Below are 20,450 nucleotides of genomic sequence, written 5' to 3' on the forward strand. Positions count from 1 at the left end.
TGGAAAACTTAGGGAACACAGTAGCAGGAATATTAAACATAAAAAATATAGTATTCCATACAGTGTATTTATCTACTTTATCTAAATCGACTGGACAGAGCGGTCTGCTGCGCTGAGGGTCCAGTGAGTCAATGGTTTGTCCGTTGTGGTGAGCTTTGCTCCAAGTCTTCGGTCCTGGGCCTGAAGAAGTTGGAAAATTGTCTTCGTGATGTAGGTGAAAAAAGGGAAAGTGAATCGCTGCTTGGTCCACAAGTTGAGTCTCGGTTAGAAAATTTTGAAAGCAAATGAAGGGGCAGGGCTGGGAGGTTCTGTGTTCACTGGACCGGAAAAATCCAGGGTTGGGTTTCTTCCTCTTCCTAACTGCTTGGATGAATTTAGAGAGTCCAATGCTTTTATACTGCAAATGTCCTCACAGGCAAGGGTTAACCTTTTGGCCAACATCGCCGCAGCTGAGTCTATGACATCTTCACATCAAGGTGTGAAGAGGAGGTTGGTCCACTACAGCTCTGGGGATTGTAGTTTTCTTGTCTTGTGAACAAAGGATCACATGGCAGGTTTGGGGCCCTCTTCTGTATCCCAACACTAGTCTTCTGATGTAAATCAGTTTTATGGGTTCTCTGTTATGACATATATAGATATGATACATTTGTTTGTACTGTAGTGTGTACTCCTCCCAGAGCTCCGTGCAAAAGCAAAGCTGCACATGTGCCTGTGTCAGAAAAACAGTGAGGGTGTTATGATCTACGATGAAGTTATTTTTATAGCTGACCTGATGCAGACACAACCACCAGAACAGATGATCAGGTAAATAACAGAGGTTTATTGCATACTCCAACAAGTACGAAGCACACATGACGGGTACGCTGGAGCTGTCGCTGGAGACACGGAGGCTGGGCACTGCTATTGGAAACACTGTAAACAGAATGCTGGCAAAGTGAGAGTAAGTTGATCCAAAATCCAGGAGAACAGGAACGCAGAAGATCTGCTCGTAAAACAAACAGCTCAGCCTGGAGGGCCCTACAAAAGAACCGTGTAACTGACAGTGACAGGGTTGCCGGACGGAGACTGCGAAGGTCTCGGACAGAACTGAAGGATGGATGTCTCCGAGGTCTTGGAGGTGAAGGAAGTCTTCAAAAAAGGAAGGAACTATCTGGCCAGGAATGGTTGGATGACCTGGAGCTTAAATACTACAACTGATGAGTACAGAGTTGGCATCAGATGTGTGTAATTTGATGGTGATACCAGGAAGCAGGTAGCCACACCCAGTCAGAAATAACACAGGGACAGGAGACCCAGTCAGAAAAAACAAGGGACAGGAGAACAGACAACAACATAGAGCGCGATCACGAACAAATACTGACAGAGGAGCCTTTTGTTTGTGGGATTTCCATATAGCACTTTTTTGTGTTGTTGAGAAGACTGTTAATCTTTGGCAACAAATTTGAATAGACAATAATTATCCCCCAAAATAAATAAGACGCTGTTATGCAATGGAAATATTCCTTCACACCAAAGAGTGTGCATCATCAAGTAGTAGACGTTATGTAATTATCATCATAACAGCATAAACTACACCCCAGTATATGACCAATGTAAACATACACCTAATAACCCTTGCCTTTGCCCATGAAAACCTGTAAATAAATGCAGAAAAGCAGAAAACCTATGATAACCAAAAGATATCTCACAACGATTACCAAGTAGAGGATAAAGTGTGGTACTGCCCCGTTGCCCCACCAATTGAAAAAGATAATGGCAGTGCAGGGAGACTTGCTTGCAAGTTCCTCCCTCCGTGAACAGGTCCATACACAGTCATGTCCAAACTGTCCCTGCTTTGTACCAGGTCAAACCACAGAAAAAACCCATGGGACTAGTCAGGGACACCACTGTCCCATTTATGTCATTAGGATAAAGACATATTGAGGTATCCAAGGATATCAGCAGCTACTGATCAAGGAAATAAAACTTTGCACTGTCAGTGCTACGCTAAATACAAAATATATAGACAGTTTTCAGCTGTATTTGTAGCCCTTTTTGGTGACCACACCTCAACGTATTAGTTACGAGTGGGGGTTAACATAACCTTCTCCTTACAGATCCAAATTAAACCATTTCTTTACCTTATTAATTAATTTAATTTCCTTCTCCCTGTGTTTGCATTCGGCTGTGCCTACACACAGCTTGACACACCGCCTACTGGTGGCAGATATGTTGACGGATATTGGGTTTTCAGTGGAGAGCCTAGTCATGGGTCTTACTCCCCCATATTTGTTTCCTCTATCTCTGGCATTGAACACTTCATCTATCATAACTAGAGACATTAACACAACACGCTTAGCAATGCTATTGTCATTCATTTTGATTCAGAAGGTAGTGAAGAAGCATGTATCACCAAGTTACTGATAATTGCTGTTAGAAACATTTATTATTTGAAAGAAATTGGGAGTGTTGGTTGTGGCAGATCAACACGCACTTTGAAAACTCCTTTGGTTATAACCTATCATCATAACTACCTGATAAAGATGTACATGTGTATTTGTGCTAAAGACATCAACTCTGAACATAAAAGTTGCGACCTAGCTTCATTGGGTCCCATCTCAGCCAACCGAAGTCCCTTGAAAGCGATTGTTCCGATCAAGTCGGGTAATGTCAGGAACCAAATGTTGCATCTTTGTGAAATACTGAAGGCAAGAATTAAGGTTTTATTTTCTACATAGTGACCAAAATTCATTCATCCTGAAAAGGAATTGGTCTGCTTTAACATAATCAATAACAAGTGTTAAACTATCTTTCTCCTACACCAATATCAGAATTTGGGGTGTTAAATTGCAGAGCCAACTGGTAATCAAGAAAGTTGGCATCTGCTTCCGACTCGTTTAGAAGAAGAACACCCCTTTATAGATCTCAGAATTGAGAAATGACCTTTTTCAAACACATGCATTTATTACATTACACACACAACACAGAATGCAATCCACACACACATCTCATCAATAATATATATTTTACCAAATATATATAGTGCAATATCACTTAGTGCAATACAATTTATATATTCATGTGTATAGCCGTTTGTTTAGTTTCATTAATATTCCCATTATTAGTATTATTCTTTTCAGTGTTTTTATAGTCCTTTGTAAATTGTGTTTTTTAACGATGAGCTAGGAGCAATGAAATGTAATTTTCTTTTTTCTTTTTCTTTTTCTTTTTTTGATGACTAAGATGGCGCTGCAAATGGCAGCCTCTGTGTCTCTTTGCAACTTGTTTTTTGTTATTTGTTTGTTTGCTTGTCAAACTCCGCTCTTGGGGCCTCTCTCAGCCGAGAGGAGCGCCTAAACATCAGGGGATCTACGCCAGTGGATCTGCTTCCTACTTTTCTAATTTCATCTGTAGAGATACTGGTCACTCTAGTCAAGGGCTCGCTAGCCCTTGTTCATGCAGCGAAACGCCACAGGAGAGGAAAGCGAGCCGGCGCGGATTACGTTCTCCGCTTCTGGGGACATTTGTCTCTAATGTGCGCTCACTATGTAATAACCTTAACAAACTCCAGTCACTGGTGGGGAGAAACAGAGACTTCTCTACAGCTTCAGTTCTGTGCTTCACAGAGACCTGGCTGAGCGGTATACCGCCAGATTCGGCGCTGCAGCTGACGGGCTTCGAGCTGCTCGGAGCGGACTGTGTAACCAAACTTTCGACAAAACGAAAGGTGGAGGTATCTGTTTTTACACCAACAGTGGCTGGTGCAACGATGTCACAGTGATCCTACAGCTCTGCTCTCCTACTCTGGAAACATTCATTATCAATTGCAAACCCTTTTATTCCCCCTGTGAGTTCGCTTCATTCATTCTGGTCAGTGTTTACGTTCCACCGAGCGCCAATGCGCAAGAGGCTAAACGCACACTTGTCGCTCAGATTCTGTCTGTGGAACGAACCAATCCGGACTCCTTAGGTATTGTCCGCGGCTACCTTAACAAAGGAAATCTCAGCCATGAACTCCCCAAATACTGACAATTCATTAAATGTCTGAAGAGAGGAAAACACCTTGGATCACTGCTACACTACTGTCTGTGGGGCTTATCACACCTTCCCCCGTGCTCCACTGGGTCACTTGGACCACGCCATGGTCCATCTGATTCCTGCATACAGGCAGAAACTCAAACTGTGTAGACCTATTGTGAGGAAATCTAAGATGTGGACCAGTGAGGCTCTGGAGAATCTTCAGGCGTGCTTTGACTGTCCTGACTGGGACGTTTTCAGGTCTGGCACCGTCAGCCTGGACAAGTACACAGAGGCTGTGACGTCATACATCAGCTTCTGTGAGGACAGCTGTGTACCGACAAGCACCAGGGTGAGCTTTAACATCGACAAACCCTGGTTCACAGTTAGACTCATGCAGCTCCGCTGGCAGAAGGTGCAGGCATTTAGGAGCGGAGATAGAGACGGGTTCAAAGAGGCTAAAAACAGATTTAGCAAGGCGGTGAGAGATGCTAAGAAACTGTACTCTGAGAAACTGAAGCAGCAGTTTGCAGCTAATGACACTGCATCTGTGTGGAAGGGTCTCAGAAAAATCACAAACTATAAGCCAAACCCCGCTCAGTCTCTAAATGATCTGTGCATCGCCAACAGGCTGAATGAGTTTTACTGTCACTTTGATGGTCAAGCTGCCAGTTCTGACACCGTCCCCCTTGACACCTACAGCCATCACCAGCCCCTCAAAGCGTCCACCATCATCCCCATCCCCAAGTAGCCAAGGACCACAAAACTTAATAACTACAGACCTGTCGCTCTGACCTCTGTAGTCATGAAGTCCTTTGAGCGCCTGGTGCTCCCCCACCTGAAATCCCTCACCGACCCCCTCCTGGACCCCCTGCAGTTTGCCTACAGAGCCAACAGGTCTGTAGACGACGCTGTCAACATGGCCTTTCACTTCACCCTCCAGCACCTGGACTCCGCAGGAACCTACGCCAGGATCCTGTTTGTTGACTTCAACTCTGCCTTCAACACCATCATCCCCTCACTGCTGCAGGACAAGCTCTCCCAGTTTCACGTGCCCGACTCCACCTGCAGGTGGATCACAGACTTCCTGACTGACAGGAAGCAGCACGTGACGCTGGGGAAACACGTCTCTGCTTCACGCTCCATCAGCACTGGTTCCCCTCAAGGCTGCGTTCTTTCCCCTCTACTCTTCTCCTTGTAAACCAATGACTGCACCTCCAGTCATCAATCAGTCGAGCTCCTGAAGTCTGTGGACGACACCACCCTCATTGGACTCATCTCTGATGGGGACGAGTCCGCCTACAGGCAGGAGCTTAATGCCTTAGAAAACAAAGGAGATTTTTCGTGGATTTTCGACTGAATGCAGCCCCACCTGCCCCCATCATTCTGTGTGACTCCCCAGTTGACACTGTGGAGTCTTTTCGTTTCCCATTATATCCCAGGACCTCAAGTGGGAGCTCAACATCAGCTCCCTCACCAAAAAAAGCCCAGCAAAGGATGTTCTTCCTGCGGCAGCTGAAGAAGTTCAGCCTGCCAAAGACAATGATGGTGCACTTCTACTCTGCCATCATTGAGTCCCTCCTCACCTCCTCCGTCACCATCTGGTTCGCTGCAGCCACTGCCAAGGACAAGGGCAGGCTGCAGCGTATCATCAGCTGTGCGGAGAAGGTGGTCGGCTGCAAAATGCCGTCCCTCCAGGACCTGTACGCCTCCCGGACCCTGAAGCGGGCAGGCAAGATTCTGGCCGACCCCTCCCACCCCAGACACAAACAGTTTTCAACCCTCCCCTCTGGCAGGAGGCTGAGGTCCATCAGGACCAAAACCTCATGCCAAAAATCCAGCTTCTTTCCCTCTGCAGTGGGTCTTATCAACAAGGCCCAGGTCTTCCACTGACTTCACAACAAACCCCTGCATATTTTTTAACACTTTATTCAACAGTATTCATAGTTAATTTATTTCATTTAGTGTGTTTTTTAATTTAATTATTCCCGAGCTGCTGTCCTTATATGTCGTTTTATCTGTTGTTTTAAATGTTGTTTCTTGTTGTCTTTTTATGTTATTTGTACGCACCAAGGACCAGAGCAAATTCCTCTTAAGTGTTAACTTAACTGGCGAATGAAGTGATTCTGATTCTGATTCTGATATTGAGAGGGAAAAAGCAATACTTGGTTCGCAATGCTAGCTTAAAAGGATAATGAGAATGGGGAAAATGAGTACAGGCTTAATAATCATAGGTGTTCAAAAGAGAAGAGGTGTATGAAAATAATTAAGTGTAAATGTGTGAAGTGTGTGCTGAGGAGAAAATCTCCGGCTGTTTAATTTGACTTCAGGCCAGGGCGTGTTTAAAGGGGCTGATAGGGGACTGAGGTTTTGCTCGACTGAATCTTACATTTCGAATATTGGCCATGGCTCATGAAGTCATGATTTTAAACACACAGTTACACAAACATACCATGAATACAGTTCCATAGTTCATACATAGGACATTCTGAAAGATTATTTTTTTATCAATTATATCAGCTCGGGTTTTCTCTCTCTTGGGCTAGATCGTAACACATGCAGGAGTAAGCCTCATTAGATTTGTGGATGATGGATGCATGCGAACCTCATAATGTGCTTAATCACTATATACTAATACATTTCTATTGAAGAAATTGCTGACTAACTTGTATTGATTTGAAAACTTATCAAACCCAACAGGTATATGGTACAACAAAAATCACCAGATACTGGTACAACAGTATCTGGTGATTTTTGTGCTTAGGACTTTGAGCTAAATGTATGATAATAATGCATTTCAATTCATTATAAAATTTAGTAATTAAAAAATATATGTTCGTAAAATGAGTAGCTTAATGAGTGTGATATGATGAAGAGCTGTCTGTGCACAAGCCAAAAAAACTATTGACATACCAGTATCTTCCATTTTCCAGAAACAATAGACTGAGAAGGTCTTGCATAATCCTAGAAAACCAATTTATTTCTTTGAGCAAATTTATATTTAAATCCAGCACCACCTGTTCATCGTATAGATAAGTTAGTTTTTTATCTGCGCTTCATTTTGATTCTGATTGAATTGGGTCTCCTGTGAGCTACAGTGTACACTGTAACAGTGTGACTCATGTTACTGAGCTACTAGGTACAAGCTGCATTTTTCCTTTACAGTTATGCACAGAGAAATGTGGAATGTTCCTTGTTCAAAGCTAAGCTTTAATTTATCACGGACCCTCATGAGAGCTGTGTTGATCCATACCAATAATTGTAATCATAAATCTGTAATTATTAAATTAATGATTAATGAATGTGTAATGTTAATCATTGCATGCACCATTCTTCATGACAGGGACAGTGATTTGATTGTAGGACAAATTGTCAGATATGCTGACTTTTGAGAAGATGATATAAAAGATTGAAAAGGGTGATTGTGTTGTGTTTTGCGAGAAACTAGCTAGAAAATATCTAGCTAAGATCTTCACTGTAGAAGTAAGCAAAACCAATCACAAGAGTACCCAGAACATGTAGTCATGGCATTATAATACCATTTACATGCTACTGCTCATAGGGAGTCAATAAGAATAACTGGATCACAAAGGGACCATTAAGATTTGGTTGTGCAGTGAGTCCCTGTGATGAGGGATGATGTTGAAATACATTCCTGGTGGTGATGACTTGGAGGTGGTTTATAGTGTAAACCTCTAAACCTTGACCTATTCTCCAGTTTGTTTATATCCCCTACGTCCTCTTTCTCTTCCTCTCCTATCAGGATGTCAGTGTGTGATGAGGACAAATTCCGCCACAACGAGTTCATCGGAGAAACACGAATTCCATTGAAGAAGCTTAAGCCCAACCAAACCAAGAACTTCAACAACTGCCTGGAAAAACAGTTACCTGTAAGTCCAACACCTTAGTGTCGGCTCAGAAATGGGTTAAAACCCCAAAATTATGACATCTTTTGAATAGCCTGTTGCCTTCGGTGACACAAATTGAACATGGGTAATTTTTCCTCACTGACGACCACAACAGAATTTTGCTTCCAGCTAAAAAAAGCTGTTTGGCAAAAATGTTATGGACGTAACCCACATACTCAGCTCTGCTGCTCATCCCACAAATGCATGTTCCTCACAGATGTGGAACCATTTAAAAGGAGTAAACAGGCTTTCCAACGGTATAAGATGTATTGCCAAGAAGCATTGTAACAACAAAGAGGTTCTCTACAAAACACAAATTTCCTTTTGTGCTTAGTTTATTTGCAATGTTGCAATTGAAAGATTGAAGTCCTTGAAAATTGTTTTATGTGGGAGTTAAATGACATATCCTGATCAAAGATTACTCCTACATTCCTTTTGGTGGCTCTTGAGGCCAAGGCAATGTCATCCATGATTGCTATGCATCCATGATGGCTCATTAGATAATGTGTATTTGAGGTGTTAGGGGCCAAGCCCAACAACCTAATCTTCATGTCCTCAAGGCATGCTTGGAGTTAATTTAATTGACTGGACTCGTCTGTCTTCATTGATAAGTGAGGGTACGACTGGAGCAGGCTTCAGTAGATCTGGCAGCCCAGATAATTACACTGTGCAGTGGCTTGTGGAATTCAAGAAGCTGCTTGTGGTAACCTCCATGAACATTTTTCACCATTTTTCTGCTCTCTGGGTAGCTTTACTGTTGTGAAGAGGCTCTTATACAATCTCTCCCGAGCAGTGTTCTGTTTATTGCCCAAATGAAATGTGTAGCTATGAGCATCTCTAGTAATCATGAGAGCATGACAAGATGTGTTTCCCCCTACTTTTCCTCAAGTAACTACTGTAGAATTGGCGAGCAGAACACAACTATTGATTCCTTCACCAAATGGATCAATAAACACAACAAATAATGACATGAAAAATTAAATGCATGAATTATAGAGATAATCTGCCTTGCAAGTTATGTAAACTGAGATATTCTTCTAGAATGGTTGCATTTTCATTCCTATTCTCCATTGCTGCCAGGCTGTTTCTCTACTTGTTTGAGAGTCTTGGTGAATCAGAGTTTGACCAATGATAAGTCATGAAAACCAATTAATTGTCATTGGTTAAGAGGTATTTTGTCTGAAAAAGAGTAGCACTCTTTCAGGGATGCCACTTTCTTACCGTTGTCCCGGATTTTGTTAATTGATTGTGATTGGGGGTGCGCTTCACAATTTGCGCTGCGATCAGCTGGTCTGACGGGGGGATTATGATCACAGTATAATTATTTATTACTTGTTACTTGTGTTACAATGTCAGCTCAGCACTGTCTGCGAGTCATATGCCGTCTTCGGAAGAACCATAATTGGCTCGCTAGCCATAGGTTCCAGACCCCAGATGTATTGTCTCGCGGGCCCGATCAGGTTCCCCACCCCTGGTAGGGGGTGAAATCTGTTACAAGGACTATTCTCTGTATGTAATATTTCACTGAATAATATGAATTGTTTTTCAGAGTGTGCAGACTGAACACTTGTGTCCTTCTTTTCTATCAAAGCTGCATTCAGCCTCCCACTGTTCTCTCGAGAGATAATGATCTAAAAGATCCCACTGGGACAGGAAATATGTTTGACCCTGTTTCCTGTATCACACATGGATTTATGTACCTTGAACAGCTTACACACCTTCCTTAGCTTACCTTACACTTCCTTTTTAGTCATGACGTGGCATAAATAACTGCAATCGGGACAATGGCAGAGAGTAATGCTCTGTATCATGATTCGTCCCCGTTCCTCCAGGGATTTGTCTTCTGTCTTATTGACCTGCAGAGACAAAATGAGTAAAACATGAGCAAACAGTGCCTGGTTATTTAGCACAATGGATGCATTGATTTGGAATGATGTCCGGTCACATCAAAGGTGTCCAGATATACAATGGATTAAATTCAATTGATGGACATCCTCCAGCCAATCTGAATTTAGTTTTCTACTGCAGGGGTCTTCAACAGGGGGTGTGCCACCCCCAGGTGGATCGCTAAATTTGTGGTTGAGTAGACTTTTTTTTCTTTTCTTTTTTTTTTTCTCAAACCAATTTTTCCCCCCCACAAACGAAAAAGTCTTTTAAATCAGAGGTCTCCAACAGGTCGCTCGTCGGCCATTTCTGAGTAGCTCGCAAAAGGTTCAAAGAATACGTACATTTGACAACACGTCACTTGGTAAACCCTTTTGTCGCCAAACGATTATAAGCCAACCAGCTGTCAGTCCAACAAATGACGCTGCTGTCATGTTTCGTTACGTAACACCCTAATATTCGGCTTGCAAGAGCACGCCGGATTTGAGGATGACCATGGAAAATAGCCCCAATAAAAGGCAACATTACATTACATTAAGATCATTTGGCAGACGCTTTTATCCAAAGCGACTTACATTACATTACCACCCTTCGCAGAGGGGGGAGCAATTGAGGGTTCGGTGCCTTGCTCAGGGGCACCTCGGCAGGGACTCGAACCAGCGACCCTCTGGTTCCCAAGCGGAAGCTCTACCCACTGAGCTACTGCCTTCCCTACAAACACATTATTTCCATCCTCAAATGACGAATGACAAATGTGTGTGTGTCTCGTTTGCGGTGCAAACGCGTCTGTGGAGCGGCACTTCACCAGAGTCCACAGCAACGTTTAACTGGCAGGGCGTGATGTGTCGCTAGCGAATGAAACGGCCGAAAAGAACCGGCTGAACGATGGGAGCCGGCCCCAGTCCGAGAGCCATTTTTATTTTTTCTGCAACTTAAAACAAGACAGAATGATAGGGTGGTCTTCTCCGTGCCATAAACACGGAGAAGACTGAATGTTTTATCTGATGTTGTGCCGTTCAACCAATTCACGTGAAGACAGACAAGGACCATAACATCAAGCAGGGAGGCCAGGGCGTGCTGACGGTCTACTACTGGTACAGAGCAGGACAGAGAGAAGCAGAGATGAGTGACAGCTGGAACAAAGCAGCATTTGGATGCATTTTAACAATTGTGACAACATAAAAGCAGAATACAGAATTAAGCCGTCAGGTCCACTCAATCCAGTGTATGTTCTTCCAAACAGAAAAACATTCCAAAACTGTACGACAGAAGAAGTGCTTCACTGCAAGAATATTCCATAAGTTTTTTAATTCCTCATGAAGATAGTACCACACTCACTGTCATCTCACTAACATCAGAACAGACTGAATGCATGTGAAGTACAGATGTTATGGGAACTAAAGGGAATTCCCTGAATTACAGGGAATGTGAAGAGAAATTGTGACAGTGATATGTGGACAGACAAATGTGAAATATGGCATAGGTATAGTATTAGTTAAATAGTAAAATCAGTAATAACATTGCTTTGTTTTCTTTGAGAATGTATGGAGAAAAAAGAAGCTCATGTTGCCGAATTGAAGTGCATTTTGATTCAAAATGTGAAAAGTGTGATTTCGAACATTTGTAAATGTTCACACAGAAGACGCTTATTCAGCTGGTTTGGGTGGAGAGTCAGCCATGTGGATAAATGTTACTAATAATGTTAAACATGAGGAGCTCTTGGACACTTTAATTTTGTCAAAGTAGCTCTCAGAGGCAAAAAGGTTGGAGACCACTGCTTTAAATACACAATAACATGAATCCAACGTATTGTAGTGAACGGATGAATGGAGGCAGAAGATGTTATCTTTCATCTATTACCAATGTGTGTCATTTGATCTACTGTGCTGTCAAACAAATCTATGAAGCCATCAAAGCTGCAGCGTCACTTGGAGACAACCCACAGCCACTTAAAAGACTAAACTGTTGATTACTTCCAAACTAGTCTTAAATCCCTCCAAGGTCAACAGACGTTGATGAGAAAATCTATGTTTATACATGGCACTAGAACACAATTGTATACAATATATGTATAGTAGGGGGTCCCCGCTCCATCTCTCCATCACTTTGGCGGGTCCTTGGCCTGAAAAACGTTGAAGACCCCTGTTCTACAGGCAATGGTACAATAGAAAGCAAATCCCAGTGGCAAGGCATTGCATTTGTGTTTGTAAGCTAATTTAATGTTTGGAGGGACTGATGGAAAGTGGGAGACCTGAGAGGCAGAGGAGGGAGAGCAGGCCTCAATGTAGGAAGCAATCATGTTTATCTGTTACATGTTAACAACTTTTTTTAATTTTTCTTGTATGTATGAAATTTAAAACTACTTTCAGACTGCATTCAGAACCATCACCAAATGGAATGACACAGCTATTAATATAGTTTTAATAGTGTTATGCAACAAAAATGTTCTGTGACATGAAGGTATTGAAGATAACAACTCTGTTTTTTCAATTCATTTATGGGTCTAATATGAAACCTATGCAACAGGGTGATCGTAAGACTTTGTCATGAAATTTAAACATCAGGGTTAGTCAGAAGAGGAAAATACAAGGAAAACAGCACAACACAGACCTGAGCGGATCAGGCTGGCAGCCGGGGTGCAGGAGTCATATAAGTGAAGCATGCATAAGTGAAGGTTCAGGTGGACAACCCCAAATTCAGGGACAGGGCAGAGGAGCAATGTCCAGTACATGCTCCCTTCTCTCTCTAATGTTACACTTTATGTCCCCACTAAGCTCATCAGTTAGCTACAGAGGCAATACTTAAGTTATTGTTGTTTTTATTCCATTTACCAAATTTGTTCATGATATATAGAGCATATATTGTGTATAAGAGAAATTGTAAATAATACTGGTATTTAAATGCAATTGGTGGCTTATTCCTTTAATTAGGGTGCGCGCACACACACACACTCTCTCTCTCCATGGGTGAGATTAATATATTCAGTATTTGTGTGAAATGTTGTTCTTGTCATACGGGTCATATGTCAATCCATGTGTTCTTGGCACATATCTAGGCAACAACATGGCAGGTTAATTCTAATGCGGATATTAACTCAACATCAACAGGTGTCACTCATTACCCAGTCAGTGTTTGGTTGATTTTCAGGACACATCTTTAGGCAAGCAGTTGCTGTATGCATTGCGTTTGTAATAATTTCTAGTTCGGTTCATTAACAGACACTGAATTCAAAAGAAGTGAAATGGGGTTTGACATCATCCTGTGAAAGCTGTATTTCCCTATGAGATCATTGCAATTTCAATCTACTTGTATTCTACCTCAGGGTCTACGAATAAAGTTTAAACAACAATAGTATTAATAACACAACCCTCCTTCTCTCTCTCTATCTCTCTCTTTCCTCTTCCCCCTCTTTCTGTATAAAAAATTATCTCGAAAATATCCTACAATTGTATGCGCAATGTCATTTGCTTCAATAAAAACAAATAGCAAAAAGAAGTGAAATGGGGTTTGAAATATGAAAATCTGTGGTTGAAAACCCAGAGCTAGGTGCTCCTTATTTGTCTCCATGGCTCCATGACAAAATTGAAAATTGAATGTCTTGATTATTTCAGAAGCAGACAGAAATGAGAAAAGTCCCAACTTGGCATGGCAGCCAATACGGCGCCAGAAATACGGAACTGTTTGCTCATGTTTTGCTCATTTTGTCTCTGCAGGTCAATAAGACAGAAGACAAATCCCTGGAGGAACGGGGACGAATCATGATCTCCCTCAAATACAACACACAGAAGTCCTGCCTGGTAGTGGGCATCGTACGGTGTGCGCACCTCGCTGCCATGGATGCCAATGGCTTCTCTGACCCATATGTCAAAACGTGAGTGTGCAAACAGGTAGTGGATCTGTCACATCATCAGCTACAAGAACACTCAACAGGAAGTGCTCAAGCATCATGTCATGAAAGAAACACTATCTTAATATAAGCTTGATAATAATTATCGATACTTTTACGTCAATTCTAAAATGATAAATATATTCACATGCATACATCATCATATAATTAAGGATTAAAATTTATTTATTTATTGTTTGCTCAACTCCACGTATGCCGACCACACGTAATTTCTTGATGGATCTTGAATCGTTAGCGAGAAGATTTGTTTTTCATACAGGACTCTTTGTCCATGCTTCATGTTACAGTGTCGGACAGTGCCAATTAAAATCAAAGACTCCAGTACCTCAATGAGAGGATCAACATAAACCTGACTTGAGTGCCATATAACTGGAGTCACACGTTCAATTCAACACCTTACGAAGCTTTTTTCAGCTGTGCCAAACTGAAACATGGATTTCTTCACCCGGCTAAACTCCTGATTACTTTTCATAAGGTAGATCCCACGTTCACTAAAGCAGAAGACACGATGGACTTCTACGAAACGCAAATGAACACTGAACGACAGCCAGGACATGTGTAACCACTTTTTGGGACTCACACCCTATGGACAGAGATAGTTAACTGTGTTTTATCTGACTCCATTAATAAATAAGAATGGCACTGACTTAGTGATGCTAATTTAGCTTTACAGAGAGGCATGGAACAATAGAAGTGAGATGAATGGTGGATAGTTTTCTAACATGAGCTGATAGCTGACATTACAGTTACAGTTGCAATAGCTGAGAGTGTAAAATTAGATCTAAAGATATACAAATGACAAAATAAACCAGATAAACAAACCAGGTAATGATGGTTAAAAAGAAGAGAAGAATGGAAAAGGAAGTAGAGAGAACGAAAGAACAAGAGAGGGGAAGGATCAGGGAGACAGAGAAGAGCCAGGGAGACAGAGCCCCAGGTCAAAGGGAATATAGAAGAGAGCAGAAGGGAGCAGAGCGCAGACAGAAGAGAGAGAGCCTTTTTCACAATGGCCTCTTAAATACCCTTTTCCTGGACATTTACATACTTTTGCCACAACCAATGAAAGACTGTCACATCAGTTCTTTGGAACAGACAACAGAAATGAGATGTGTGAATGTATCCACTACTTTGTCCCCTCGCCTAGAGGTCAGTGGATTGAGATAACATTCCTTCACCATTTGCCTTTAATACGGCCCTCAATGTGACACCAAGGGATGAGGTGTGATCTGAGAACATTGTTGGACCATGCAGCATTCCTTTCTGTGGTTAAAGCATCATCCTTGGCCTTTTTTGTTAAAATTAAGATAAGGTTAGCCCTGAGATTCCTTTGCAATCTGCGTAAAACACTTATTAGAAACTAGACAACAGACCCAAGCACAGTTACATTAACACAGGAACCCAACTAAATAATGGCTTCATTTTGCGACGTCCACAGAGGTTTAAAGCCAAAAGGCCAACTTCTGTCTTGTATGTAACAATTTGAATGTCCATTTTGGTCTTACACACTTGTTACCAGGTGTGAAAATAGCTGTAACTACCTAGTAACTTCATGACCCAACACTCTCTTTCTATGTGTGTGTCTCTCTAAGCTGCTGCTCCTTGAGCCACAATTATGGGGGGATGATTCAGGTGTTCTTTCTGCAATTATGGGGAAAGGTCTTACTTACATTTCTTAAGCTAGTCCTAATTATTTTGTAAGTAATTCTTAACGGACAACAGTGATTCATCAGGTCCCGTGTACGGCTGAATTGCTGTGATGGTAATGTTTTAGCAATGAGGTCATCCACAGGGCAGCAATAGGGAGAGTCATCTTTGTTACACACAAACCTTTCCCAACTTCCCAATTTCATCTAACTGAGCACTGAAAGTGCAATTACAATTCCAGGCACAAAAGAGCAACTCATTTTGGAGTGTAGGCTGGCAACAATTTTCAAACAGTTTGAGGTTGAGGAATATTTCTGTGAAGCCTGAAGGACACAGACAGATAACAGATTTACTGATAGGATTGTATGAGGGGGGGATAAAGGAAACATAACTGGTCTAAGAACGCTGAAGCAGTGTACAAGAAAGGACAGAGTCGACTCTACTTTCTGAGGAGGCTCCGGTCCTTCAATGTATGCAACACCATGCTGAGGATGTTCTACCAGTCGGTGGTTGCCAGTGCCATCTTCTTCGCGGCTGTGTGTTGGGGCAGTCGGGCGAGGTCAGCAGACGCCAACGAGCTCAACAAGATCATCAGGAAGGCTGGCTTCGTCCTGGGGGTTGAACTTGATTCGTTGGAGCGTGTGTCGGAGAGGAGGATGCTATGCAAGCTACGTAACAGTGAACAGTGGGGTGTGTGTCCCCCCCCCCCCCCCCCCACCAGACCTCACTGTCACTTTGCCAGATGCACATTTGCACTTGTACCCTTGTCCTCCTTATGTATTTGTACTGTCATTTGTACTGTCATGTACTGTTCCCCGATTGTATGTACTTCGTACCCCTTACTGTGTGTACTTATTATGGTGTACTTATTATCTGCATGCACTCTTGCAGGTTTTTCTATATTGCACTAGTTTCTGTAATTTCTCGTTCTAGTTTCATTCTGCACTGTACTGTAAATGTTGCACAGTAATTTCCTTCTGGATAATAAACTTTTACCCTTATCTTATTTTATAAGATAGCCTGTGGTAAATGATTTTTCTGTATTTTCAGCAAGTCTCTCTTAATGCATCATGATCCCTGAACAATTGATGTTTTTTCTGGTGTGCCAATAATATTGGGCATGTTTGAAGTGTTGTTGAAATACATTTGAAATGTTCTTTAAGCAACTAAAATAGGAGGATGTCATGCTAGTCTTACTTGTGCTCCTTTAACACCTTGCATTAAAATGTGTTTTGATGACAGGAGTTGTATTAACACCTCTCATGAATATGTGTCCTTGTTATCTAGATGCTGTCTGCATTGTGATCAGATCTCATTATGCGTGGTATTTTGCTATTTAAGCCAGTCTTTCCTCCTTGCTTTCCCATCATTCTTAAAATAACATGGCTTTTACAGGCCGCAGCGGCCACTGAATATGACTTTATTTAGGAAAGAAAGCATATTCAGGAAGAGCAGGTTCAGCGACATTTACAACTGTGGTCCACTATGAATTTACACCTGGCTGCCTATGACAGAGATCCAATTACAATGTGAGGATCTTTTGGCAAAATGAACAGTGAAACTTCACGGACAGCAGCGCACAGGGTGGACACAGGGTCTACACAGCATGTACTCAGGATGTACACAGGGTGTAGTGCTGGCAGCACAATCATTTGTTAAGGTATAACAAAACGTGCTATATATATATGCACAAATACATATGCCTTCACCCAGTTCACCACTAACAATTCATATGTTTTTTCAGCCTCTCCCCATACCTGAACTCAAACAGCAGCAGAAGCATGCTAGACATTTTATCACACAGGTCCTGACATTTTATCAAATCAAATGATTTGAATATTTTTTGAGTGCAATGCAATTTCTGGAGTGGTTTCAGATTAACATATATAATATAAATGATATATTGTTTTGTTTTTTCCTGACACATCCTGACACAAAGAAAACATAATTATACATAATTGAAAATATAAAGAAAAAAATCACAAAGACAATATAAGTGTATAATTATTTGATTGTTGTGCATGCCTCTAATGTAATGATGTTAATTATGGAGATGCTGTGACCGAAGTGGCCAGCTGCGTGGTTGAATGAGGGCAGTACTATAGCACCCTCTAGAGGACAGAAAAACAACTAACTAATAAACTAAAAAGGTACATGTTTTTACACAGTGAGAGTTTCCTATCATTGAAATAGTGCTGCATCGTTAATAATCACTAATTTACTGTCTTCTGCTCCCCTAAAGGTACCTGAAGCCTGATGAGAACAAAAAGTCAAAGCACAAGACTGCTGTGAAAAAGAAGACTCTCAACCCTGAGTTCAATGAGGTATAACGCATTACTGTTAAACTAAAATCCTCACAGTGCCAATTTCACTTTTTTGATCATGTTTTACTTGTATCAAGTATTTATCATATCCTACTGTTATTCACTGTAATCTTCATTTGATGTATGCCATCAAAGCATTACATTACGATGCTAAATTTAATAATTTTGAAAAGCTTTTGCACAATTTAAATCTAAATGTGTCTTTCTTTATTGTTTGCCCACTTCTGCAGTGAAATTCCTCCTCTGCAACAATACTAACTTACATAATCAAGACAGATCAGACCCAGGGTCTGAACCCTGGGCAACCGTCATATTAAAACACTGATTTCATTAAGCTATAATATTGCTACTAACCACTATTCTGCTGAAATCAGATGTTCAAGTCTTAAAGAAAGAACAGCTAGTCCAATGCGTCTTCAATGCCAAACCTTGAACCTGAACCTTAGCTGGTGGTAGCTCACAGTTTCTTGGCTAAGATTTATCCACCTGCAGTATAGAACATATGGCCGCACATGGCAAATCACATTGTCAAAACATTGACGGGCTAAAACTTGTTTTTCTTTATTGTTTGTACACTTCTGTGGTTAAATTTCTTCTTTTGACCCATCCTTACGCTAAGACAATCAAGACAGACCAGTCTCAGGGTTTGAATCCTGGACATCCCTTTTATAAAGGCACTGATTTCATTAAGCTAAAACATTCACCCTCATTGCATGGGCCAGTGTTTTACATTTCTTCACATTTATGTCAACATAGTCCTCAATCACCATTGGCCTTTCTGTCAGGTAAGCAAAGTTGTCTCCTGTTATATTAAGGCATTGATAACATTAGAATACAACAGTAACCTTCCTTATAGCATGTCAACATGGGGCCAGTTGGACATGAATGGTGTTTTAGATGAAAAGGACAATCTTTTCTCTTTTGCTCTCACTGTAAAGCAAACTCAGGTCGCAAATCAGAATGAACAGTTGGATTTGCTAATTGCTAAATCATTTCTGAATCCGAATCAAATATTTAGTACTAATAACAGTGAAAAAAAAAAGAATTGTGGCGATCAAATACTTTTGTCAATTTCAACTTATTGACAATTGTGATTTGATTGGGGTTTTTTTTATGTGAAAGGATGCCATATTTTTGGCTACAACTGTATCACAAATCTGTGTCAATAGTCAACACACATATGCACTGAATCGGCCTTCTTACACAGACAGTCACTCAAATATTTGTTCAAAATGTAACTTATCCAGTCTATTTATTGTTGCATTTGGGTGGGCGTGTGTGTATGTGTGGTGTGATGGACGTATACAGTATGTGTGTGTCTATGTAAGCATGCCATTGTGTGTACCTCAGTCTAGCCTTGCATTTACTAATGCAATGCTACTAACTAATCTACTCTAACTGAATTTAGCTCTCAGTAGCATTCTCTCACTGAAAGTATTGAATGCAAATCTCTCCTTCACTCAGCTTTCAAAATCTATTGGTCATTGCAAAAGATAAACAAGATTCAGTCGCTGAAATAGAACATAAAAATAAACTTTATGACATGTTTCATGACCTATGCTGTGTCCCTGGACTTGTATATAATGAAATTAAATAAATACACAGCTCTTGATAATAGAATAATGAGGAGAAAGAAATGTTCTAATTTGCAAACTGGTGTCTGTTTTTCTATATTTGATAACTTATATTGCAGAATTCTGCAATAGGCACATGGCACAAATGACTTTTTATCTTGCATCTGTAGTATCAGTTCCTAGGCTGAACCTCTTGAAATAGGAAGCCATAACCATTCAAGTGCAATACTCTTTCAATCTTTCAATAAAGGTTCGACAGGCTTTGACACCCCTGCATTTGTTTTCCAAATAACCAAATTATAATTGATCTTTTTTTTGTACCCACATAGGTTTTTCTTTGGTTTGCAGAAGGACAAAACATAAAAGCTGAAAAAAACAGAATCCTTGGTTATTCCATATAGAATACAAAAACTGGCCAGGATAATATTACTGTTTCCTAGAAGTTGCTTGAAATAATTGAAGTTCAAGCAGGTGGTTGACTTTGAACTTAACAATCGTGAGTCACATGTATATTGTATAGTGTAGTAATCACTCAATAAACCAGTTTAAATGGAGCAAAATACTCATTCTGCTGTTTTCTGTCACAACGTGTACAACAGTGTGCACGGAGAAAAGAAAAAAAGCAAAGAATTGTTTGAAGAGATCAAACAGAAGATTGCAGCCAATCATCGACAATGTTAGGGCTATAAGTCCATCTCCAAAGATTTTGATATCTACTGTACTGTGAGACCAAATATTTTAGCATTAATAAATGCATTTTTAGCAGTATAAGAGAGCACAAATACACCACCATTAAAAAGCAACAGGTGGCACTGGTTGTCATGAGAGCCAGAATTGCACCTTGATTATAAACGCAAACAATGACACCATGACCATCGTTGTTGACGCAAATGTACACACAAGTCTCAAAGATCCCAACATGACACATTTGTTATGTTACTATGACAGTGGTTTCCTATGTCAGTGTGTTGTACTTGCACACATGTTACTCACAACACTGATAACCAACATAAAAATATCTTACTTAGTAACAAAGTAACCTATGCACACACAAAAAGCAGAGAGGTGTAAAGATGAAAACCCAGCTTCAATATTGTGCTGAAAGCGCATATTTACTGTATATTATTTGCTATCTGCATTTATGTAGTCATCTATGACCGTATACCGGATATGGGTTACCAGGGGTCCATCAATCATAGCAGAGAGTGCGAGT

General features: G+C 41.0%; 1 protein-coding gene across 1 annotated transcript in view; it reads left to right on the forward strand.

The window, feature by feature from the left end:
- Nucleotides 1–20,450, forward strand: part of doc2b (double C2-like domains, beta) — a 74,572-nt gene that overhangs the window by 52,707 nt on the left and 1,415 nt on the right. Inside the window, exons 5-7 of the mRNA XM_076161420.1 lie at nt 7,760–7,886; nt 13,502–13,659; nt 17,582–17,663. Of these exons, the coding sequence (XP_076017535.1) occupies nt 7,760–7,886; nt 13,502–13,659; nt 17,582–17,663 (367 nt within the window). The remainder of the gene's footprint in view (nt 1–7,759; nt 7,887–13,501; nt 13,660–17,581; nt 17,664–20,450) is intronic.

Source organism: Genypterus blacodes, unplaced genomic scaffold, assembly GCF_046128005.1.
Source record: "Genypterus blacodes isolate CSIRO-AG114 ecotype Tasmania unplaced genomic scaffold, CSIRO-AGI_Gbla_v1 ptg000111l_1, whole genome shotgun sequence".
NCBI classification, from domain to species: domain Eukaryota; kingdom Metazoa; phylum Chordata; class Actinopteri; order Ophidiiformes; family Ophidiidae; genus Genypterus; species Genypterus blacodes.